Source organism: Prionailurus bengalensis, chromosome C2 (assembly GCF_016509475.1).
Source record: "Prionailurus bengalensis isolate Pbe53 chromosome C2, Fcat_Pben_1.1_paternal_pri, whole genome shotgun sequence".
Lineage (NCBI taxonomy): Eukaryota > Metazoa > Chordata > Mammalia > Carnivora > Felidae > Prionailurus > Prionailurus bengalensis.
The window spans coordinates 75,343,166-75,369,447 of record NC_057350.1 but is presented as its reverse complement, the minus strand read 5'-3'; the positions used below and the strand labels follow the sequence as shown (position 1 = coordinate 75,369,447).

Below are 26,282 nucleotides of genomic sequence, written 5' to 3'. Positions count from 1 at the left end.
AGAAAGATATCACTACTTAAGAGCTGAGTCACATTTTCCATTAACAATGTTGACATCCATTGAGTCATGGCAAGCGTGAGCCTTGAGGGGACCCTTTGGGGATCTAAGTGACCTGGCTGCCATTCACTGTCCTCTGACAGACAGCTGGAATGTCAATTTCATTCCCAGCTCTGGAATCTCACTTCTCGCTCATTCCTAGTTTTGGAATGTCATCTCTCTTGCCAATGACTCCCAGTTCTCTTGCCAAAGCATTACCTCACACAACTGCTATGGCACACAGTGGAATGACTCCTGTGTTAGGTGTCAGGCCCCAGAATGGAGGAACTCATCATAGAAATGTTTAGCTGCTACCTCCCAGCATAAAGCCTTCAAGTGTCTTTGCTCAAGTTCAACTCAAATTGCCTACCATGTCTAAGGCCATGGGTAAAGTAGGTCTGCTGAATATAAATTCCCCACCCTCCAGGGGCTGACAAGGGAGATAATTAATTAAATCAATTAATAATTAATTAATTAAAATATACCTCTGAGCAGAAAACATTAAGCGCCATCTGAAAAACACTGGGAGAAAAATGCCATGAGGTTCAAGTGGTAAGGCAATCCCACTAAGATGATAATTAAGAAGTCATCCCAGGACCTTTGTTCCTTGAGGTTGGACTTGGAGAGAATTGTTGGAATTTCAATACTCAGGAAAGGAGGGTAGGAGAAGAGGCATTCCATGTGGAGGAACCAGCCTTGAGCAAAAGATATGGAGTGTGAAAACAGGGAGTCTATTTCAGGACAAGATGTTAGTTTAAGGTGTAACAAGTCAGTGTACTGTGGGGTTACAATTAACCTAGTCATGTCAGGCCAGATAATTCACTTTGGGATGGGACTCTGGGAATCAGGGATGTGTATTCCACTCCAGCTAGCTGGTGGCCAAAAGTTGCTGAAAACTTAAAATCTACACCTCCATTTTTGCCCCTCCCCAACCAGCAAGTGGGCCTCTCCTGGCTTCCCTAAAAGGGGGTATCCTCAGGCCAAGTCAGGGGAAGAGGCTGCTGCCCATGGCCTTTCTAGCTGGGCAGCAATCTGGTTACGGAAACAAAAAGAACAGACATGTGTGGGACATCAGTGTCCTTCAGCTAATCAGGGTTTCTTCTTCTCAGCCCAGGATGCTGCCAGCCTGGGCTGTGGAAACTCCTCTTTGTGACACCAGTTGGCTGGCAGAAAAGCAAAGTGTTCCAGCCATCAGTGGCAGACAGGGTGGGTAACAACCTGCCCCTTCAATAATTGTCCACCTTGCATGGCTGAAGCTCATGAAAACATAGTTTGTGTAAATAATTTATATTATGTCCCAGTCACCCTAAATATATATTTTTCCACATTCTGATTTTTAAACATTTTTTTAAAGTTTATTTCAATTTATCTTGATAGAGAGCATGAGGGGAGGGATGGAGAGAAACAGAGACAGAATACCAAGTAGTCTCCGTGCTGTCAGTGAAAAGCCCAATGCAGGGCTGGAACTCACAAACCATGAGATCATGACCCGAACTGAAATCAAGAGTTGGACACAGACTGAGCCCCCCAGGCACCGCCGCATTCTGATTTAATCATCAAAACTCTATAACAAAGTTAATTTCAGCGGTGGGAGAGAAATAAGGAAGGCAAGGTTCAAAGAAGTTAAAGAATGTACCTTTCGCCAGCTTTCTGATAGATAACAGAGTCAGGTCCTTCTTACTTAACACGGCCCCCTCCCCCACCCCACCACGCTCCCCCCGCCCCCCCAGGCTGCTTCTCAGCTGTCTGACATCGTCATCTGGCAGGTGTCATGGGGGACAGGGCTTAACTCTTGCTAATTGCTCACATTTGAGCTATTTGACATAATTGAAGTGCTGCTCAGACACGTTCTTAGGTTCCCCTCAAACAGGTTTTCACAAGCTTCAAACTGCAGAGAGAGGGGAACTAGGCACGAGGGACTCCACCCAGCAACCGGATGGTGGTTTCTGCCAGCAACATCCTAATCTTCTGGTCTGGCAATCTTGGGCAAGAGGCATATTCTAGGTTCTCGTGTGGTGCTCAAATTGTTTCTGGTGACACCTGAGTGACGTAAGACAAAGCACAGACAGGTCTGTATGTAGGGCTACCATCCTGTCAGGGCAGTCTACTCACTGAACAGTGTAAACACCCAAGACTGGGCAGAGCAGGGGAAAAAGCCACGTGTAAGAAGAACCAAATACTTGAAGTCAAGACCTGGCTTTGCCACTTACTAGTTTTATCATCTGGAAATCATTGTCCCACTTAAAAGTTAAGAACACTTATGCCTCCCTCACAAAACTGTTAGGACACTGAAATGGAACAGCAGTGGTTGGAAACATTATTCAAAACTAGGCTGTTGTTATTGTGAGGGCGATTAGACTTAAGGTTAATTGTTAAACCCTCAGGGGTGCCCCAACATATCTGGCCCCTCCTTATCATTGAGATTTTGGCTTCCTTGACCACATGGTCTCAGGAAGTCACCCAATCACTCTGTAGCACATCATCCTATTTTAAACCTCCACAAGCCCTTTATCCCCATTTGATATTTTTATTTAGTTTTTTTTGTGATCTATTCCTGGCAATATTCCACAAGAGCAGAACTTCTGTCTTTTTCATTGTGGGATCCCTGGCACAGAGTAGAACAGTTCCCAGCACATGATAGGCCCACAAATACTGTTTGAGTGCACAAATGGATCCAATTATATTGTAATTTCTTAGATTGGAATATTTTTAGACTGGTAAACAGAAAAGCCAAAAATGGTAATCATAGACTATTACAACTTGATGAATCACAGCAAACATCCAGTCAAATATTTTCAGGGAAGAAAGCTGAGGTTTTTTTTTTTTAATGTTTATTTATTTTGAGAGAGAGCACGAGGGTGAGAGGTGCAGAGAGAGAAGGAGAGATAGAATCCCAAGCAGGCTCCATGCTATTATTGCAGAGCCCAACTCTCTGTGAGATCATGACCCGTGAGATCATGACCTGAGCCGAAATCAAGAGTCAGATGCTTAACCAACTGAGTCACCTAGGTGCCTCAGGAAGCTGAGATCTTAAGAGACTTCTTAAACCAAGGCATATAGAAAGAGAGCCTAGGAAAAGCAATGATCTCCTTCCAAAGTCAGTCGGACTCCTACTCTTTGATCAATAGACAACTGATCTGGATAATAAATTATATTCCCAAGTATTGTTATATGTCTTTCTCCCCAGGTATGATTATTTGTCACTTACCATAAGATTTTAGAAAAGATCAGAAATGACCTGATCCTGTATTTCTTTCACAATATGGAACTCCCACACCTCCAATGAAGCAAACTCTACTTCCTGGGGAAGGCTGTTCCATTTTCAGATAACCCTACTAATAATTACACCATGTGCCAGACATTGAGCTGGGGCCCAGGTGTACTCTGAGCTCCCTCCCACTTAACACACACGCCCCCACAAAACACTGCCCTTTCAACCAGAACAGCTCCATTTCTACCTGTTCAAACAACATAAAATCAATATAAATATATTGATTGTATCTATATATACACATATATACATATATATCTACATATATATATATATGACTAAACAAGGGCCTGTGTAGATAAAAATCATTCTAGAAGCATTATATTACCTAGCTTTCTCATTGAGAGGGCCACTACTTTCCATGTAGTGGAAATGAACAGAAAGCATGTGAGAGAACAATGATTACCACCCGTTTTTATAATGAGGAACCCTTGCTTCACATTGTTGGTGAGAGAGAAATTGTCAAGACCTCTTTGGAAGGCACTTTGGCATCACATAGTATGGTTAAAGATATGCACACTGTGTGATCCAGCAGTTCTATACGTAAGTATCTTCTCTACAGAAACTTGTGCACCTGTGTTACCAAGAGACACAAACAAGGAAAATTCAAAGCTGGAAACAATCTAAAAGTCCACCAACAATAAAATTAACTTTTTAAAAAATATTTATTTATTTTTTAGAGAGAGAGAGAGAAAGAGACAGAGTGTGAGCAGGGAACGGGCAGAGAGAGAAGAAGACACAGAATCCGAAGCAGGCTCCAGGCTCTGAGCTGCCACCACAGAGCCCAACGCAAGGCTTGAACCTACGAACTGTAAAATCATGACCTTAGCCGAAGTCGGAAGCTTAAATGACTGAGCCACTCAAGCGCCCCAACATTAACTTTTTAAAAAGTAAAGTCCTTACAATGCTATATTCTGTCTGACACCCTGACAATGAATAAACTACAGTTTTGTGCAGCAACATGGATACATCTCACCAATATAATAAGCCGAAGAAGCAAAATACAAAAGAAGATGATCAGTATGATTTCAGTCATCTGAACCTTTAAAATATTGTTATGGGATGCAGACATAGTTAGAAAAAAACATTTTAAAAGGCAAGAAAATGATAATTATACAAGCCATGTGAGAGGTTACTTCTGCATGGGGGTTGGAGGGACAACAGAGATGGGTCCTTGTTAGGGCAGACCCCAGGAGAATCTCTGGAGGGCTAGTGGTGTTCCATTTTCTGACTCAGGCAACGGTCATATGGGTTTTGAATTATTATTAAAGTGGTTGTATATATTTTTTCACACTCATATGACATTTCAAAAAAAAATGCCATACACTCTCAAATGACTGAGTTCTACTTTTGCTTATAGACATTACACCAATGCTTGTTGGACCCAAAGCAATAAGTTTAACTCTCATCAAGGGTCAGAGCCCACAATTTCGCAACCACTGGTGTAGGAAAAAAAAAGACTGGCTTGGAGATGGGGTTCTCGTCTGAACTGCGGTCCTCTACAACAATCCCTTTTCCCTCTCTGGGCCTCAGTTTCTCCATCTGTCAGAGAGGGGTTTGGATTATATGATCTCCTGAATCCCTCTAAATTTGGATACCTGTAAGTACTGTAACAATAAGAACTTCCCCGATACTAAGTATGTGACAGCTTGCATTCCCCTCATAGGTGCCCCTCTAAGGTCATAAATTCCTTCTACGGAGATGCCTATTTCCACTTCAAAGCTGCCCACGTGGCCCTCACTCAAGCTCCATCATTTGAAAGAAAAATAGAAGATGGTTTTTTGTTGCACTATTTGTGCAGATTGGTGCCACCATACCGTGCAGACCACCTGCTGGAGAACTCAGCCCTCTGGGAAAGGGTGTGCGCCACGTGCAGGAAGCCCCATGCTTGGCTCGGAGAAAGGGGGCTACCATGTCACAGGGTGACTCCCTGGCCACTGCTCAGATTCACCAACCGAGCAACAGCATTCCCAGGGTGACAAGACAACTTGATTTATTTCCATAACTGGCAGTCAGAACTGAGCACAGCCTCGGGGAAGGTTTCTCGCGATTCAGTAAGAGGTCACCGTCAAGCCATGATGCATGATTCTGGTTTTGACTGACAGAAAAGGGACTTCCTAACCTGCTGAGGAATTTCAAGCAAATGGACAGATGTGGCAAAAGGTGAAATTAGGGTAAGTAATAGGGAAATGAGTAACTTGGTAAGAATGGAAAATTGTTTGGGAGAATAGTGGGACATAAAGGAGACCAGAATATCTACCTTTTTCTAATATCCTGGGATGTCACACCCAACTGATACAGAGTAATTCGGGACACTAAATGCTGGGCCAGATATTTGTGACATCGTCTTGGGAGGCGTTATGCTTTTATTAATACAGAAGCGGGGCTGGATCCCACAACCCTGGGATCATGACCTGAGCCGAAATTAAGGGTCAGATGTTTAACTGACTGAGCTGTCCAAGCAACCCCCCAAGCACACTTTAAAGATCAGAAAATAAAAATACCAATGAAAACTTGACATTCCCACAACGCAGAGATCACCACAATTAACAACTTAACTGCATATATGTTGTTTCTTTAACCGAAATGAAACCATACTGTAAATGCTCTTATACAGTCTGCTTTTTTCATTCACTGGCCTCCATTTTTTCCAGGTCAGTGATTTTTTTTATCTCAACTAATACCCAAACCATATTCAAATTTCACAATATCACACTAATGCTCCCCTCTAACTGGTTTCTCTAAACTGATTAGGCATTATTCTATTTCTTAACCTAGATGATGGTTAATAAATGTTCACCTTATAATTGTCCACTGATCTGTACAAAAGTATTTGTGCATTTTATATAGATATAATATATAATATTAATATATATAAGAATATATTTCACAATAAAAGAGGGGAAAGGTTACACACTCTTATATGAATATCAGTATATTTTGCTCATTCTTTTTTAATCAAGTTCTTTCCCTATCTCATAATAGTCATTCTGCAAGAATTCAAATACTACACTCCCACTAATAGCTACACTCCCACTAATTTCAAAAACAGCAGACAAATGACCTAAACTTCAGCTGCTTTTATTTTAATGGGTATATAGTTTTTAGAAATAATAGCATTTGTCCCACCAGGGATGGTGAAAAAAGATCCAAAGTTTTTGTTTATAAAGAATTTAATCATTTCACAATATGTACGTATATCAAATCATTGCATGGAACACCTTGATCTTACACAATGTTATATGTAATCTCATCTCAATAAAGTTGTGAAAAAATAAAGTCTATGAGTCAGAAAGAAATAGAAACTTAATTTTTGTTTTGTTATTTTGCATTCTAATAAAAACTTTGGTAACTTTGAAGTCAATTTAACTCTAACTTAAACAAAAGAAAGGGTTCCCTCAGTACAGTGCTCCCACATCTTTTCCATAATTACATGGAAAATGACACCCATAGTAAAATGACAATATTCGCACAGGGCAGATCAGATAAATAGATGAGGCTACTTAAAACTAGAGAGGATCAATATCCCAACAGTCCTGCAAGAACCCCTGTACTCCATCTCTAGCACCCTAGTGCCATTCATGGCACACCAGTTGGGTAGCCTTGCCTTATCCTATATTTACGGCGAAGCAACCCTTGTCTTCTCTTATTTCCCTTAGTCTAATCAGTCATATCAGGCAAAATAGCACCTAAACTGAGTAGGTCATGTAACTACTCACATTCGTAGAAATACCCTACTCACCAATATGCCTTAATTCAAGCAGGTTTTTTATTTTTGTTTTGCTGAGGCCTGCCCCAACCTTCTTGTTCCCTTGCCCAGCAAAAAATAAATCCTAGCAATCTTTAAAAACACTTTGCAATAAAACTTTCTCTACAAAGCCTCCTCAGTCAAATTAAACTTAAGTTTAAAACCAAACACAAGTGGGACACGTGGGTGGCTCAGTCGGTGAAGTGTCTGACTTCAGCTCAGGTCATGATCTCACGGTTTGTGAGTTCTAGTCCCGTGTCAGGCTCTGTGCTGACAGCTCAGGGCCTGGAGCCTGCTTCAAATTCCGTGTCTCCCTCTCTCTCTCTCTCTGCCCCTTCCTCACTCATGCTCTGTCTCTCTCTCAAAAATAAATAAACATTAACAAAAATCTTTTTAATAAATAAACACAACCAAACACATTAACCACACACTCCGCCACTGCTTCTACACATCCAGTTATATGACTCAGCAATCTAGGGATTCCCTTTAGTATTTTTCTCCTTCTCCCTCCACATCTAATTAGTTCGATGTCTATTGATTATGTCTCCTAGATATTTCTCAAGTTGGTCTCCTCTTCTCCCTTCCTGATACTTCATTAGTTCAACCTGTGCTCACACTACAATCACCACAAGAGGCATTGTGTCCAGTTTCGCTTCTGTCTACATTGTTTTCCACATTGCTACAGAGTTACCTTTCTAAAACAGATACCTGATTACAATTCCTTACTACAGTGACCAGCCATCCCAGTTTGTCCAAGACTGAAGAGTTTCTCAGGATGTGACCTATAGTGCTAATGCCCACAAAGTAGTTGGTTACCTACTTAGAACTCTTAAATCCCTTTAGAATGGCATGCAAAGTTCTTCTTAATCTTCCCCACACTATCTTTTCAGCCTCAACTCTCTGTTCTTTGCATCCCACTCCACCACACACACACACACACACACACACACACACACACACCCTGCACATCAGCTTTGCCAAGCAACAGTCAGTTCTCTGAATGGAATGTGCTTTGTTCTTTCCTATGTCAATACCTTTGTACATTGTGTCTCCATGACTTAGAATGTCCTTCACCCCTAACTGGGCTTGTTGGTAAACTCCTGTTCATGCATCTAGATTCTTTTCAATTGGCACTTTTCCACTGAAGTCTTCCAGGAATTGGCTGTAGCTTCTTTCAGAATCTCGTGTGTTCTGCTGTCATAGCACTAGCCCACTGAAGTCTATCCTCTGCCAGATATTGAGCCTAGGGCTTTTCTTTGTATATCTAATAGCTAGCACAGGGACTCACACATAGTAAGTGCTTACTAAATGAGGAAGGGAGGAAGGAAGGAAAGAAGGAAAGGAGGGAGAAAGAAAGAAAGAAAGAAAGAAAGAAAGAAAGAAGAAAAGAAAAGAAAAGAAAAGAAAAGAAAAGAAAAGAAAAGAAAAGAAAAAAGAAGGGAACTGTAGACCAGTCTTCCTCAGGAACACAGAAGCAAAAACCCTGAACAAAACATTAACACATAGAATGCAGCAATATGTTAAAAGAATTACACACCATTACCAAGTAGGATTTATTCCAGGGATATAAAGCTACTTTAACACTCAAAAATCAATGTGATCCACCATCTTAACAGATAAAAAAAAAAAAAACCACATGACCAGAGCCTAGATGGCTCAGTCGGTTGAGTGTCCAACTTTAGCTCAAGTCACGATCTCACAGTCTGTGAGTTCGAGCCCCACATCAGGCTCTGTGCTGACAGCTCAGAGCCTGGAGCCTGTTTTGGATTCTGTGTCTCCCTCTGTCTCTGCCCTTCCCCTGCTCATGCTCTGTCTCTCTCTGTCTCAAAAATAAATAAAAACATTAAAAAAATTTTTAAATAAAAACCACATGATCATATCAAGTTTTTTGGCATGGAAAAAACTTTTTTGACAAAATTTTACAACAATTCATGATAAAATTCTCAGGGAATTAGAAATGAAAACTAACTTCCTCATCTTGATACAAAGCATCTTTAAAAACACGTAGGTAACTATATGTAATGATGAAACAGTGAATGTTCTCCCAGTGAGATTAGGAACAAGATGAAAATGTCTCCTCTTACTGCTCATACTCACATAAGAAGTTGTAGCTAGAGAAGAAAAAGAAACAAACAGCATACAGATTTAAAACAGTTTCCAAGGGCACCCGGGTGGCTCAGTTGGTTAAGTGGCTGACTTCGGCTCAGGTCTCACAGTTCCTGGGTTTGAGCCCCGCGTTGGGCTCTCTGCTGACAGCTGGGAGGCTGCAGCCTGGAGCCTGCTTCGGATTCTGTGTCTCCCTCTCTCTCTGCCCTGCCCCTGCTCAGGCTCTCCCTCCCTCTCTCTCTCTCTCTCTCTCTCTCAAAAAATAAAATTAAAAAAAATAATTAAGTAATTAAAAAAATAATAAAATAAAACTGTTTCTACCTGCATGTAATATATGTTTTTATATGAAAATCCCAAGGAATCTACAAAAAAAAAAAAAAACCCAAAAACCCTCCTAGAAGGTTATAAGATACAAGATAAACTTATAAAAATCAATTAATTATATTTCTATAACCTAGTAATAAACATTGAATACTAAAATTTGAAATGCAAGACTATTTACAATCTCTCAAAAAAATGAAATACTTAGGTATAAATCTCATGAAACACATACAAGACTTGCATGTTGAAAACTACAAAATGCTGATAAGAGAAATCAAAGAAACTTCTAAATAAATGGACTGACTTATCATGTCCATGGTATGGGAAACTTAACATTATAAAGATTTAATTATTTTTTGAAGTTTATTTATTTATTTTGAGAGAGAGAGGTGAGAGAGGGCCAGAGAGAGAGGGAAAGAAAGAAATCACAGGGAGGCTCCACACTCAGCACAGAGCCCAACATGGGGCCCAATCCCATGACCATGAGATCATGACCTGAGCCAAAATCAAGAGTTGGATGCTTAACCAACCGGGCGACCCCAGCACCCCGATATAGTAGAGATTTTAATTCTCCTCAAACTAATATACAGATTTACACAATTCCTATCAAAATCTCAGTAAAATGTATGTAGATATGAACAAAGTTATTCTACTATTTATTTGTAAAGGCAAATGAACTATAATAGCTAAAACAATTTTGAAAAAATGATAATTAGGTGGAAACAAGTCTACCTGATTTTAAAAATTATTTTATATTTCCTTAATCAAGACTGTGTAGCACTGACACATTGATCAATGGAACAGAATAAAAACCAAGAAATAGACCTACATAACTCTGCCCAACTGATTTTTGATAAATGTGCAAAAGCAATTTAATGAAGAAAAAGTAGACTTTTCAACAAATGGCACTGGAGTAATTGGATATCCATAGGCAAAACAATGAACCTCAATCTAAATTTTATACCTTATACAAAAACTAATTCACAGTGGATCACACACTTAAATATAAAACATAAAGTTTTAAGAAAAAAAAAAGTAGGAAACAACCTAGGTACATAGGGCTAGGCAAAGAGTTCTTAGACCTGACATCCAAAGCACTATCCACAAAAGAAAATATTTATAAGTTAGATTTCATAAAAATTTTAAACTTTTGCTCTGCAAAAGATCCTGTTAAGAGGAGAAAAAGAAAAGCTATTGACTGGGAGAAAATATTTGCAAACTACATATTCGATAGAGGACTAGTATCTAGAATACATAAAGAACTCTCAAACTCAACAGTAAAATACCAAACAACTCAATTACATAATTGACAGAAAAACATGAAAATACACATGGCAAGTAAGCACACAAAAAGATGTTCAAAATCATTTGCTATTAAGAAAATTCAAATTGAAACCACAATGAGATATTACTATAGCTATATATAGAATGGTTAGAGATAAGCGGTCAAAATGGTTAAAGATTTGAAGAACCAGGATGACTCATACATTGCTGGTGGGAATGTAAATAGTACAACCACACTGGAAAACAGTTTGGTAGTTTCTTTAAAAGCTAAACATGTAAACACCTTGCAACCCAGCAGTTGCTCTCCTTAGAGTTTATCTCTGAAAAATAAAAACTTATGTTCACATAAAAACCTATTCACAAATGTTTAGAGTAATTTTATTCATAATAGCCAAATACCGGAAATAGCTACAATGTCCTTCAATGGATGAATGATTAAATAAACCAGGGCACCATGGAATATCAGGGAAAACTACTGAGCAATAAAACAGAATAAACTATTGATACACACAACGATTTAGATCAATCTCCAGGGAATTATGCTGAGTAAAAAAGCCAATCCTGAAGTTCACATACTGTATGATTATATTATAGAACATTCTTGAAATTATAGAAACAGCAGAATAGTGGTTGCCAGGACTAAAGGAGTCCGTGTGGATGGGAAAAAAAATGGATGTGGTTATAAAAAGACAAAATGAAGGATGCTTGTGGTGATGGAAATGTTCTGTACCTTGCCCTATCAGCATGAATTCCTTGATTGTGACATTTTACTTTAGTTTTACAAGATATTACCAATGGAGAAAAATGGGTAAAGTGTACACAGAATCTCTATGTAGTATTTCTTGCAAACGTATATATATGAATCTACAATTATTGTTACAAAAGAATTTTTTTAAAATGAATGTGTTGGACTAGATTCTCTTTGAGTGATTTTCTATATCTGAAATTCCACGATTTGGGGGAACCTAAGGATCCACTGGCTCTTGGTTATAAATGACTGTACTATTTCCAACAGGTGATGCTTCTTATAGATCTGGACACCAATGTTCATGCTGGTAAGCAAGGGTCTGGGCAACCTCAAAATGAAGATATAGGTATGTAGCTACATTAGACAGATCCTACAGATCTAGATCTATTTAGAGATGGTGGGTGGGGGTGGGGAAGGAAGCCAGGCAAGGGGAACTCCTCACACAAAATGAATGGTTAATGGAAAAATCCATATCAGAAAGAACCCAGGCTTCCAAACAGAGTACTTTCCACCACAGCAGTTTGTAAATATCTATTGACCACACTGACAGCCAGTCCAGATCCTTAAATACCACCAGCCCAAAACTGTCCAGACCTTAACTAAACCATCACTGGTATATGAGAAAACTTGGACAACCCTAACAAGTAGCATTTTACCATGGCAATAAAGAAAGAGTTTTGTTTTGTTTTGTTTTTCTTTAATGACATCAGGAGCACCTGGGTGGCTCAGCTGGTTAGGCAACCGACTCTTGATTCTGGCTCAGGTCATTATCTCACCGTCATGAGGTGGAGCCCTGCGTCAGCTTTGTGCTCTGCATGGAGCCTACTTAAGATTCTCTCTCTTCCCCTCTGCCTCTTCCCCACACGTGTGTGTTAAATAAATAAATAAATAAAAATAAGGTCAGAAAAAAATAAAAGCGATCAGAAGGACAAGAGTAGGGTCAGCAAAGTTCTTCTGTAAAGTAACACACGGGAAATATTTTCAGCCTTGTAAGCCTCATGGTTTCTCTGACAAGCATTCAGTTCTGCCTTTGTGGTACAACAGCAATCAGAGACAATCTGCAAACAAATGCAGGCGGCTGTTTTCCAACAAAACTTTATTTTCAAATAAGTTAGTGGGCCTGATTTCACCCACAGTCAATAGATTGTGGTCCCCTGCCATAGAGAAACAACGGAAACATTTGGTTTTTGTGCCTATCGTAATGGTATTTACCTAATGAGGTTACCGTGAATAAAGTATCACATCGAAGTGCGTAGCAATGGGCATAGGACTAGTAAATAGTCCACAAATGTTAGAAAAGTACATCGTCCCTGGGGTAATGAAATATTCCACTTTTATTTGCATATTCTCGCTATTTTTTAATTGGCCAATGAATTTACTCACAGGTACTCTGTATGTAATTATTTCAATAATGTTAAAAGTAAAAAAAAAATTGTTTTCCTGTTCTGGGAGCTTATGCAAAAGTTCAGAAGGAAGATGATTAGATTTTTCTTCCCATAAGGTTGAAATCCCCCACAATCAGGCTTTTATTAAAGAACAGATACTATAACTGTGACGACAGGGGATACAGTTTGATACCAAAATAATAGAAATTCTAACTTTCACTTATTCCTCATATAGCAGAAACAGCGGGAGGAAGCTACATGGGAAATTTTCTGAAATGAAATATGAAGGCCCCCGAGTTTGTTACTAGAGCCTCATCGTGCGCTGAGCTCAGAACTGACCCTTTATAGGCACTTGCTGTTTTTGCCTGAAAAGCCATTAAGTAGACACTTCAACTTCCTAGTACACACTCTCTCTTCCTAGTTCTCTGGGATGGACAATGGCAAACATGTACTTCTGAGCATCAAAACCAGATCCTATCCTGGCAATTCCTTATTAGCCTAGATCTCTACTCCTTAGAAGGATTTTGAAAGAATGTGCATGCCTCCAAAGGGTATGATTTTAGGCCACTAAGAAAGACTCTCTGTTTAAAAAAAAAAAAAAAAAAAAAAATCCCAGGGCGCCTGGGTGGCTCAGTCAGTTAAGCATCGGACTCTTGGTTTCAGCTCAGGTCATGATCTCACAGTTCATGGGTTTGAGCCCCGTGTGGGACTCTGCTGACAGTGCAGAGCCTGCTTGGGATTCTCTTTCTCCCTTTCTCTCTGCCCCTCCCTACCTTGTGCTGTCTCTGTCTCTCTCAAAATAAATAAACTTAAAAAAAAGAAAGAAAGAAAGAAAGAAAGAAAGAAAGAAAGAAAGAAAGAAATCCCTCTAACTTACACAAAACACAGACAAGACTCATATGCAGAAATGTTCACTGCAATATTAGTAGTAGAAGTAAATAGAAAGCAATCTTCGAATATAAGAATAGAGTAATTATTAAGTAATATTATGTCATTAAAATAATGATTATTATGTATTTTTAATAACATGAGGAAAAACATATGTAATAATATTAAGTGAAGAGAAACAACATAAAATTACACAGTGCAATTTCAAATTTAATTGAAAAAAGGTGAGGCACAGACAAAAAAGACTGGAAGATAAATAGATCAGATAAAATACTAATGACATAAGCCTTGGGTGATGGAATCATTGTGATTCTTCTTTTACATCCGTGTTGCACACATTTTAATCTCTGAATATGTTTCACTTTTAAAATTAGAAAAATAAATATTTATTTCTTTTTAGAAAAATAATCACATATATTTAAAAGCCCTTTTCTACTTCTTCACAGATAATCTAAAATACCAGCAAGAAAGCTCCAAATGTTATATTCTCTCTAGCAAAGAAAATTACATAGGGGAACTGCCTACTTTAAACAATGTCTTTTCATGGGGCACCTGGGTGGCTCAGTCAAACATCCAACTCTTGATTTCGACTCGGGTCGCGATCTCACAGTTCACGGTTTTGAGCCCTGCATGGGTTCTGTCAGTGCAGCGCCTGCTTGGGATTCTCTCTACCCCCCCCCCGCCCCTCCCCTGCTCTCTCTCTTGCTCTTAAAAATAAATAAATATACATTTAAAAAATAAACACTATTCAGTTTAGTTAAACTATTATTTATTGACTATCAGACTGGAAATTCTGGTTTACATTTATATTTTTTGTTGAGACCACTCAGTCCCCATTTGTCTCACTTACTTTTTTCTGTCAAACCACCCACTTCACCACCCTCAGCTTTACTTCATGTAGAGCTGACTCTGACCCCAACTGCAGACATGGACATGTGCCTCAGAGCTTGGTATTCTCCTGGCCGCACTAATAAGTTTGAAAAGGGGATGATCTAATCAGAGCCAGCGAGAAAACAAATGAGTATTTTGCTGCAACTATGGAAAGAAAGGCAATTTTTCCCCACTGGTGTAGTCTGAGGACACGTAATATCCTCAGTTACCAGAAGGCCCCCTGTATAAAGTCTGAGAATAAAACCGTTAGGACCAGATTAACAAAGGCCAGCTACTTCTAAGCAGGAAATTCTCTACCAGAACGAAAGCAAAAACCCACTGATGCTGGATGAAGGATAGAAGTAAATATCTTCTACAACTTGCCATCCTGAAACCAAGATTCTACAAAATCAAGCCCAAGCAACTGCTGGCGGAGGGGCAGAAAAGCCAACTGAAGCCAACTTCAGGTATAAGACATAGCTGCCATGGAGAAGATAAACAGGAATATTAATAAAGCACCGCTCATCAAAGCCCAGACACAAAGGGACTGCCTAAGACAAAGTTGAATAAGGGTAACAGATAACCTTCTCTACCCCTTCTAGAAGCTTGGCACTCAGTGACAAGCCTAGGAGGTCACCGCTGGGGAAGGGACAAGAGCATGAGGAGACACCACTTGAGTAATGCAGGCACAGACGGCTGAAAACTGAAGAGGTATCCCTGTTTGCTTCTATGCCCAAAAGATTAGAGAACTAGTACTTTTGTAAAAAGAGACCTGGAGGTTTTGTCTCTCACAAGCTATTGGGGGAGAAGGATAAACACATGACTCTCCTATAAAACCTTGTGAAAATTGCGCGAATAGGCAGTTAAATCTACTCCAGACAAGGAAGTGATCAAGTGTGACCTAGGGGTTCCCATACAACTTTAAGGCATGGAATCGGATTTGAGATGGGTTTCTGGTAAATCGGCAGGACCATGGTGGTCAGGTATCAAGGAGAAGACATGTCCCTGGCAGAGAAAGTCTATAATGTACTCTGGGAAGAGCAAGCAGACCACATTTGGGAGAGCAGAGAAAATGGCAAGTAAATAACTGTCTGCTGTAATTGGGCTAAAGGAAAAATCTCCACATGGTGGCTTGGTCTCCGACCTAAAGATCCATACTTTGCTTGATGATTCCAAGTTGAAGGAGAGCAACGTTGAAGGTAAATGTGTGCCATAAAAATCAACCTCATTTTTCCATTAAAAAAGCAAGTAAAAGTAATTATTTATCTACCCAATTCACTTCTTAGATTATTTTGTTTTTGAACTGGCCTCAAAACATTAATCTCACCATATCATCTCTACTGATTCTGATACTTGAGTCACAGTTTCAAAATCTTCCATTCATGCCTGAGAGATACTAATAGATCCTGGAAATGCCAAAATAATTATAGTCCCAGCCAGAGCCCTCTGTGTATAACTAGTAAAATCAGAAAGTGTCCTAGCCTGGGGGACATATTTCTCTGGAAAGCACGCAGCACACTGGGGCCTCCCCTCTGCCCTGATACCTGAGGGGGCATCTAGAGCATAGCTGTGTTCGTTCTCCATAAGGGTAGCCTTAGGCTGGGGACAGAGTTGAGGAGGCAGTGTTTTGAGCTGCCTTCCGTCTCTACCCAGGCTGTGGTTTCAGACAACTCATCAAGGTTTACATGACAGGCATCCAGAAATGGGATTTAGGCCATGTAGGTAGGCGGTCCCACTCTGGCTAGTCTTCACAATGCTTTAAAATAGTGGCAAAGCCTTGAAACTGGCACCCAGGAATGAATCTCCCCTGGACACGTCACCAATGCACCAATGCTTCTGAAGGCCAAGTTCCTGTGCTCTGTGTCTTCTGGAGACCTGAGGACCCTATAGGGTTCAGCACTGGTTAATCATTTATCAATGGGTTTACTCTTTATTCAGAAGTAATTCACATAACAACTGCCATAAATTTCAGTTCCCACTTGGCATAATGCCTCCAGATGGGTTGTCCTTTTCTTGACTAAAACACTCATAGTGCTTTGAAAAAAATCAAAAGTGTCATTTAAATTTCTTAAGATATTTCACAGTGATTTTATCCACCTGTTTTAGAACTTGTGAAATCATATCCTTTGTGTGTATTAGAGAAGGCCTCAAGAAGCCATTGGCCTTGGTCCCTGGTTCAAGCTAGTAACGTTTTATTATCTCCACCCTGTAAATGAGATAAAGTCAAAGAGAGGTGACTGTGATTTGCTTTAAATGTGAAAGAATAAATAACAGCAGAGCCAACCCAACAATGCTAGTAGTCTCCTGTCTCCTAATGTTGTATTTCTTTCAGTTATGGTCCTGCTGTTTTTGCCACCATTAACAGCTAAAGTAATACATTCAGAATTCAGAAAAATTAAGAGGCAGTAAACAATTATGTTTAAACTGGGATCTTAAGCCATAGCCTTTCATTTACTTAGCCAAATGAATCTGGTCATGCTACTTAACCTCTCTACACCTCAGTTTCCTCATCTGCAGAAGAGACATGATAATTCCTTAGAGGGTTTCTGAGAGAATTAAGTACGTTACTGTGTGTAAAGTTCCTAGTCCACATCGATCACCATATAGGTATTTGCTACTATTATTGTCATTTCAACTCCCGACCTGTTCCTACTTTTCCCTGTGGGATTCAGTGCTTGCATCAACTACCCCCCCCCCCCCGCAACTGTACAAACTAGGAACCTTAAAGACACCCTTAATCCTACTCATCCTGTTCACCTCTTCTCTCTTACCCCACAATGGATCATGAAATCTTCTCAATTCTAAGTATCTTTCTTTTTTTTAAGTTTATTTATTTATTTTGAGAGAGAGAGAGAGAGAGAGAGAGAGAGAGAAAGAGAAAGAGAGAGAGAGAGAGGGGAGAGAGATTGAATCCCAGGCAGGCTCTGTGCTGTTGGTGCAGAGCCCAACTCGGGGCTCGAACTCATGAACCCTGAGATCATGACCTGAGCTGAAATCAAGAGTCAGACGCTTAACCGACTGGCCACCCAGGCTTCCCCAAGTCTAAGTAACTTTTCAAATCCATTCTCTACTCAGCATCCTCTGTGTCAAGGCGGCAGTTGCAACTGAATCTCTCACCTAAGATATTTCAAACACCTCCTGCCTGGTCTCTCCTCCTCCTACCAACCTTCCTCTCGCCATGATACAACATTCTTTGGAAAGGTGAATCCTACCATATCATTTCTCATTTCCAGCAGCAGCATCATTGTGTCCACCAGGCTGGCAACACAATCATTCTAACCAATTCTAGCTCCACCACCAAAGATTCTAATTCAGGACGTCTGGAGCAGGGTCTAGGAATCTATTCTTTACAGATTCTTCAACTTGATTCTGGCACTGTTTTTTCAGGGACCAGTGTTTGGGAATCAAAAGGGTAAAATGTGCACTCATGAGGGTGTCTTATAAAGCCTTTCATGATTTTGCCCTCACCCACCCCTCCAGGGGAAATAAATGCCACCTCTCCCTTTGAAGTTGTCTTTGACTGAGTTTCTCTTTCATCTGCACTCCCACAACTCCATGTACATAACTCTCCCAGTGGCACCTATTTTATCATACTCTCATTACGTTTGTGCCCCTGGCTCCCCCACTTGTAGGGCCAACTTCATGGCCACATGTCTGAGTAATTCCTCAGGGCCCTGCGCTCAAAAGGGCCCTGAACTTGGCTTAATGCTCGGCTAGAGCCACCCTGAAATTCTTAATAATTGTTGAACAAGGGGCACCTCATTTTCATTTTGCACTAGGCCCCACAAATTATGTACTCAGGCCTGCCCGCTCGACTGTGAACTCCTTAAAAACAAAAGCTTTTTGCTATTCACTCAAAATCCTCGTTGGTTAGCACAGAGAAGTCTTGGCACAGAGTAAGGGTTTGGTAAATATTTGTTGAGTTGATACATGAACGGATGAAAGGATAGCATAAAGGATCTCATAGAAAAATAGTGTCGTATGGCTAATTAACTCCAAAGAATAAGCTCTGTTTATGCTTGGAGGAAAGAGGAGTCGATTGATAAATTCATAAGATGATTGGCCACTCCAAACAAATAACATACAATTTCCTAAGTTTCTTTTTAGATTATTCAAACTGCTTCTCCCTTTAAGCCCTGCTGCCTCCCTATTCTCAGAATGCAAAATTACAGGTTAATGGAGCTTGCAATCATGCTATCAAAGATGTCCTGACTGTGTGTGCCAAGCACTATGCTAAATTCTGAGGCTAGGGAGAAAGGGAAGGGGGAGGCTAGAGAAAGGTGAAGCAAGCAGGGTCCCTGTCCTCAAGAAGCAATTAAATCTTACCCCTCAAGAGTCTATGTCCGAGATGAGTTGACTTCATGGGAGTTCTGCAGCAATGAATCAAGAATAAAGACACTAGACTTGGCCAGTGGCCCAGCTTCCTGAACACTTCAACTGACAAAATGTCTCAGTCTGAACACAATTCCCCCACTATGAGATCTGTGGGTTCACTAGTTAACATTGGCAACCGACTCGGAGGTGCTCACGGAGCATAATAAATAAATGGCTATTGAGGTGGGGGGGGGTGTGCTTTCGCTTCCTGGTGTTAGAGAAGAAAAGACGAACATCGGCTCTGAAAGTGAGCCAAATAATTGGTGAGGACAGATGTCCCTTGCTCATGCTGAAGGCACGACAGGGCTTTCAAAGTGGCAAAGACCACACACCACCCTGCTGACTTATTATGCGCTCATCACAGCACTGACTTCTTGCTGTTCTCAGAAACGACATGGAAGTTCAGAAAGAGTTTCTCTTGCTTTTCTCCACTCACCAGGCTTTAGTTATGCAGTCTACTCATTGCTATGACATACATGATAACGTTAAGAGATTGCGGTCAAAAAACTATAAATGCTGCTAAACATGTAGAGATGTACTCAATTTCAAGCCAAGGAAATGCAAAAGTAATACAATAATAAAGTATCATTTTCATATATCAGACGAACCAGAGTTGAAAAGATGGATAATGCTCAACACTGGCAAGTGGGGTAGAGAAAGCAAATATTCTCTAAAACACAAAACAAAAAAAAAAATTGCGAGTCAGACTGTAAATTTAGTACATGCACAATCTTATGAGAGGCAATTTGGCATTATGCATCACTCAAAATTTAAACATACAACCCCTTTTGTGCATCAGTGCTATTTCTAGGACTTTATCCTATGGAAATAAATTGACAAATATATGAAAGTACATGTACAAAGTTGCCCATCGCAGTCAAAACATTTAGAACTAACACAAGTGTGCCACACAAGGTATTTGCTGAATATGGCATAGTTCATTTAAATACAATTTAAACATTAAAATAGTTATGTGGAAGCAATAATTATCAAAAGGAAAATATATCCATGATATGTTTTTAGCAGTGATGAAAAGGACAGCATAAAAAAGTATAGATGGAATGACTCCATTTTTTGTTTAAATAAAATATATCTGTGAATGTGTATGCATGTTTAGAATAGAGTGTGATTGCTTTTATTGTGTTTTGGCATGAGGCATAGTGCAAATAAATGGGTGATCTCCAAATACAACATGCTTCCTGTATTTAGACATGTATCAGGGGGAAATGGAAGTCTTGAAGAGATAATATGTTCGGTGGTATGCTGGTAAATATTGAACAACTGGCCTTCAGGTGGGTCAGGATGTAAGTCCTGTGTTGCATTTACCGACTTCTATGGCATAAATATTCGCAACATTATTCATTTCAGGCTACTGAATGTGGAGTCGAAAGAGACATAAGTAGCACACCATTATGTAGTATTTCCATGATACAGATACACAGATGTAAATAAACACAACAGTATAGATAGTAGTAAAGTGTAGTAAAAAATTACTAAATTTTATATGTTAGATGAATTTTGCGTATGCACTTTTTATAAGTCTAGAAAGAGAGTCAACAATACTGATCAAGGTCTGAGTGGAAGATTTATGAATCCTATCTACTTCATTTTTTAGACTTTTTTTGTCATTTCAATATTTTTATAGTAAACATGTTATGTTTATAATCAGAAAACAACTCAAGGGTTGATTTTTTTTGTATTTTCTAGAACCTAGGAAAGAAAAAAAAATCGGGGAACATTACTTTCAGAAACAAGTCTCGCTAGAATAAAACACTTCCCCCAAAGGAGTATGGTTTCATTAGGGTGTAACTAAGGATAATGGTAAGCAATATTCTAATCAATTAAAGCAGGATATCTTTGTTAAGTCATTTGTAAGGAAATGAGCACTCAGTATTTCGAAGATGTTTCAAAGCATAAATATGTAACAATAGAATTCAAAGGAATTCGAGCTCCCCGGTGGTCGGATACTCTCCCTCTACAATGGAGGAAACATAGTCCCAAGACAGGGAGAGGTTTTCTCAAAGTAAGCACTACGAGGTCTAAGGGAACTCAGTTCTCTCTTTATAAATGGTCTCTGTAGCTTGTGAATAGAAGTGTACATTCCTTCCTTGTCATTATTTAGTGAGATGACCTCATTTTGGGGGGTAGTAGTCATTCAATTGGTTAATTGTTGAAGCCCTGACTTTTCCTTTGTTTAGATAATAGGAGCTTACACTTACCTCGAATTTTATACTCCTCAAAACCCTTCCCCATAGCTTATTTCAGCGGATCCTCATATGAGCCCTGTGAGACAGATAGGGCAAGAAGGACCACTCCTATTCGACAAATACGGAAACAGGCTAGAGCAGCAAGTGGCTAGCCCAAGGCAAGTGAGAGCTGGGCCTCTGGTCCACTCGAGGAGGCACTGCCTAGGAGTCAGTCATCTGGAGGAACCTGTTCTGAAGGTTACTCCCTCCCCCCCCTTTCTTCCTCGTCCTTCTAACAAATTCTTTCTTCTCTTGTCTCCTGTCTCATTTTGCACTTAAGAAATATTACTTTCATATCACCTAGAGTTGCTCTTTAGTTCCTATTACTTTTATTCTGGAATGGAAGACAGTCCCAGGCATCTTTAGGCCTGGAAATATTCTGGTTATTCATTTGACATGAGGGCTAAACCCCCGAATGTTGTTTTTTCTTGAAATTTGAAGTCATTTCTGTCATTGAAGGAATAAGGTCCAAATAATGTATATTATAAAGCAAGAAACTGTAAACAGTTTGGGGTGACATATTTGTAGATAATTTTTTGGCTTTCTAAAAGGGATTAAAATTGAAGTCAGAAAAGATGGACTTATTCAGGAATTACAAATCTACAAATCATATATAACAAAACAGATCCTAGAGAATCGAAGATCAGACGTTCTCCCAAGCTTTGTTATATCAAGGGAGGAAGTGTGATCTGTTAAGAGTACAATGTCCTCAGGAAGGATTGAAAAAGGTATCACCAGGCTATGTTTAGGTCCAGAGGCAAAAAGAGGTACAACTTAATTCATATGGTATCTCAGCTCCTGGACTTACTGGCTGATGCAACCTTAGGTAAATTCTCAGTGCATCAATTTCTTCATCTTTAAGGTGTGATTCATAGTATGTACCTTACAAAGTATAGTAAAAACCAAATTAGCTAGTGGCCAAGAAAATACTGGGTAAACTCAATCTCACTATAAAAATATGTGGACTATCTTTTAGATATCTTAATAATTTTGGGGGCACCTAGGTGGCTCAGTTGGTTAAGCATCTGATCTCCACTCAGATCATGATCTCATGGTTCATGAGTTCAAGCTCTGTGTCAGGCTCTGTGCTGACAGCTCGGAGTCTGGCACATGCTTCAGATTATGTGTCTCCCTCTCTCTCTGCCCCTCCCCTGGTAGTGCTCTCTCTCTCTCTCTTTCTCAAAAATAAATAAACATTAAACAATTTTAAGGCATCTTAATAATTTTTGTGAGATCTTGCCATTCACAACACCATGGATGGACCTAGAAGCTACAGCGCTAAGTGAAATAAGTCAGAGAAAGACAAATACCACATGATTTCACTCACATGTGAAATCTAAAAAACCAAACAAACAAACAAAAAACAGGCTCATAAACAAAGAACAAACTGCTGGTTGCCAGAGGGGAAGGGGTTGGGAGAATGGGCAAAATAGGTGAAGGGGACTAAGAGGTACAAACTTCCAGTTATGAAATAAAGAAGTCATGGGGTAGGAAAGTACAGCATAGGGAATATAGTCAATAATATTGGGATAAACTTGTATGGTGACATATGGTAACCTCACTTATTGTGGTGAGCATTTTGTAATGTATAGAATTGTCAGATCACTGACAATGGTATGTCCACCTGAAAATAATATAGCATTGTGTGTCAGTTATCCTCTGTCATAAATAAGTAAATAAAGAAGTAAATAAAAAATAAGTAAATACATAAATAAATAAGAGATCTTGATAATTTTGGAAGTTTACAGCTCTGGGCACGGGGAATGGAGCAGTGAGTTACAAGGGACAGAATCAGACACAGCAACAGGCAGGTGGCCAGGTCTCTCCAGGCGGAACAAGATGGAGAGCCCAAGACTGCATACTAATGGCCGCATCTCCCCATTAGGGAGACTGCTGGCCAAATGACCACTCTCCGGGAAACACAGAGTGCCTCTCCATACCAAAGGCTGCCTCCTAACTGGACTTTCAGAGGCACACAACATGAAGTTGACACCCTGCTGCACCAGGCGGTGCCATTATGAGGATGAACTGTGAACAAAATTGCCACGCCGCAATGTGTAGGCTAGAGTAGCAGGACGGTGGTTTCCCTAGCAGTAGGAATGTCTACTAGCCAGCGGATGACTCTGAATGACTACTGAATGACAAATCGTCAAAGAGCAGAAATGAGAGTATGAGAAAAGAGTGGGTGTGTTTCCATCTGAGGATTTGAGGGAGGAGCCCCTGCCTTCTGGCGAAGGGATTCCAAGATGAGGGTCAAATTTTCAACTCAATATGGGGAATAATAGAAGATTCACTCCTCAACATAGGGTCAGAGGTCATCTCTAGTGATATTTGCTTAGGGCCTAAAGACACTTGTCATTCGGCAGAGTCAAATCCAAAAGAAGTAAGGAGATGGTTAAGAAGCCCATGTAGATTTGGGTACCTTTTATTCCCTTATAATTTTTTCAGCTTTGATAGCAAAAGGGATCTACTTTTGAAGGTCCAAAAAATGTTGTTGCTATAGGAACAGGTAAGCAGATTAGACTTGAAAGACCAGTTTAGGAACAAAGAATTTAATAGTCAGAGCTAAAGCAATTAACCAAGAAAAATTTTAAATAAACATCTTTTGGGTTTCTTATTTATATATTAATTCCAAGAAGATAAAATGCTATTATAGAATGGGAGTACCACATTTTAACATTTTAATTACACCATGACTGGTATAGACTATACTTACACAATCAGCAGAAAGGCCTTATTAATCTGAAGTACACATTTCTAACTCTCTCTTGATTGCATTGTAATTGACAAATACAGCTTTAAATTCAGCAAGAACATGAGAATCATCTTTGATTTTCCTATAGTTCCTCAGAGGAGAACACATCTAAAATAAAAGAGACAGTGAACTGCAGAAAGTTTTTTGTAATCAATCTCTATACCTAGAGACATACAAGCAAAATTGTAGAAGTAAACAGCGAAGTGTGTAGGCTGATAATTGTTAATATTTTATGTTTTCCCAGTCCAACATTCTTTGTGAACACAGATATGTGAGAAGAGAGTCAAAGACTCAGCAGCACTCCTGCCTCACTGTGGATGTTCTGTTTCTTCCTATCAAGGAATACACTGCATCCCAACATTAGGGATTTGCTGAAATCATTAAAGTTCTGAACAGAACTTGCTAGACTCGTGAGGCTCAAAAATGCTTCATAAAGTGGCATTGTGCTTCTCTCCCTTTCTGTTTCATTTAAAAAGAGAACATTCTTGATAAAATGAATACAGTGTTTTCATTCTAGCAAATTTCTGCTGTCAGAGATTACATTTATGGGACAGAGAGACTTTTTGGACACTACCTTTTCTCACATAATACCAGAGTCAAATTGCAAAGAAGCATGTGAATGTCTGAGAGAGAGTGTGTGTGTGTGCATACGCATGCGCATGTGTGTGCATGTGTGCATGCGTGTGTGTGTGTGTGTGTGTGGCAGGGGACAGTATCGGAGGCTGGGGAATGGGAATAGGAAGAGGGGAGTGTGGCTAGAATCTTACCATTTCATTCTCTTCTCCTTCATTGAGCAGAGCGTGCTGGCCCTTCTCAAAGTGGTCCCCCATGAAAAAGTGATTCCACTCCTCCCTGGCCTTCCTGAGCAGGAGCCTCCGAGACCAACCTGCCGAGCCACCGCAGCTAGCCCGCTGACTGAAAGAGTTAATGATTCTCCAGGTTAAGACTCCTTCTTGTGCACACACCTACTCTCGGCAAATGACAATACTTAGCAAACTGAACTCCTCCCACCAGTCGCCCTCTGCTCGGAGGAATTTCTGCCTTGCTTACAGCATTGTCTCAGAGCAGCTGTCCCCAAAGAGGCTGCTCCCATGCGGGTCTTTTTGTGCCCAATTTACAGGGAAAGAACTCATTGCCTGCCCAGTGCCTGCCAGCATAAGACATCTGACTGCAAATCCAACAGGACAATGCCGAGTTGGCAAGACCTTTCCGAGGAGTGGGGGAGCGGGCTCAAGAACTCCCAGGTCACTGCTTTATTCACAGAGGCTAAGGAATTGGGGTGGGGGGTTGGGGAGGGGTGGCTGACAGAGTGCAGATTTTATTTGATTACTGAAAGCCCCAATCCACCAGCTTTTAATAGTATCCTCATTCATTTTGCTTACAAAAGGTACAAATTACGACTAATCCTCTTCCAAAGTTATTTGTAATCACATTTCTTTGTGCATGCAAAAATGTTCTACTCAATGTGTATGTGGAATTGAGTTTACTTTTGGGAAAACCATAGAGAAAGAACAAAGGTATAAGCAAACTATTGTATGTGGTCTCCTCTCACTAAGATATTGGTGGTTAAACTCTTGAGGAAGTCTAGAAATAAAATATTCACATGACTATGTGGCAAGACTAATTTTTTAATTTATCCACACCTTCATTCAATATACATAATCTGAGCACAGGGACTGCCCATATAAATCAAGTGATATCTGCTACCCTCAGACTGACGTCAGGATTCAAACGTACAAATAAATATGATAGAAGGCAGTTTGTTACTATGAAAGCTGGACCAGAAGTCTGAGAGAGCTGTCAGAAGCCTCAACATGGTGTAGGGGAACACACAGCCACTGTGGCTCCGGAGAGAAACCTGGATCCCAGCTGCTGGTCCATGCTCTGTGAGCCGTGTGATTATTTAATCTCCAGGAGCTGCCTCTTCTCATCCAGTAATTTGAGGCATTGAATGAGGACTTGGGAGAGCATATTGTACAGCTCTGATCAAGTGCTGTTGGTGTCATTAAACTAAAGGTCCAATATAACAGCAGATAGTAGTACATAGTGGTTAAAGGTGTGTGCCCTGAACTTGAAGAGCCTGGGTTTCAATTTGGGCTGTGAACCAAGATGGCCTAGTTCTGCCATTTTAGGATAATACATGTCATAAGCTTTAGAAAACCTTTATTTCCTCACATAAAGGTGATGATAATAGAACTACCTGAACTAGAACTTCCTAAAACTGTTGTGTGAAGAACAGTACAAGGGAAG

General features: G+C 40.0%; 1 protein-coding gene across 1 annotated transcript in view; it reads right to left on the bottom strand.

Moving 5' to 3' along the window:
- ATP13A4 (ATPase 13A4) overlaps positions 1–25,271 on the bottom strand; it is a 112,830-nt gene extending 87,559 nt beyond the window's left edge. Inside the window, exon 1 of the mRNA XM_043593294.1 lies at positions 24,800–25,271. Within this exon, the coding sequence (XP_043449229.1) occupies positions 24,800–24,862 (63 nt within the window). The 5' untranslated portion in view covers positions 24,863–25,271. The remainder of the gene's footprint in view (positions 1–24,799) is intronic.
- Positions 25,272–26,282: the final 1,011 nt, after the last annotated feature.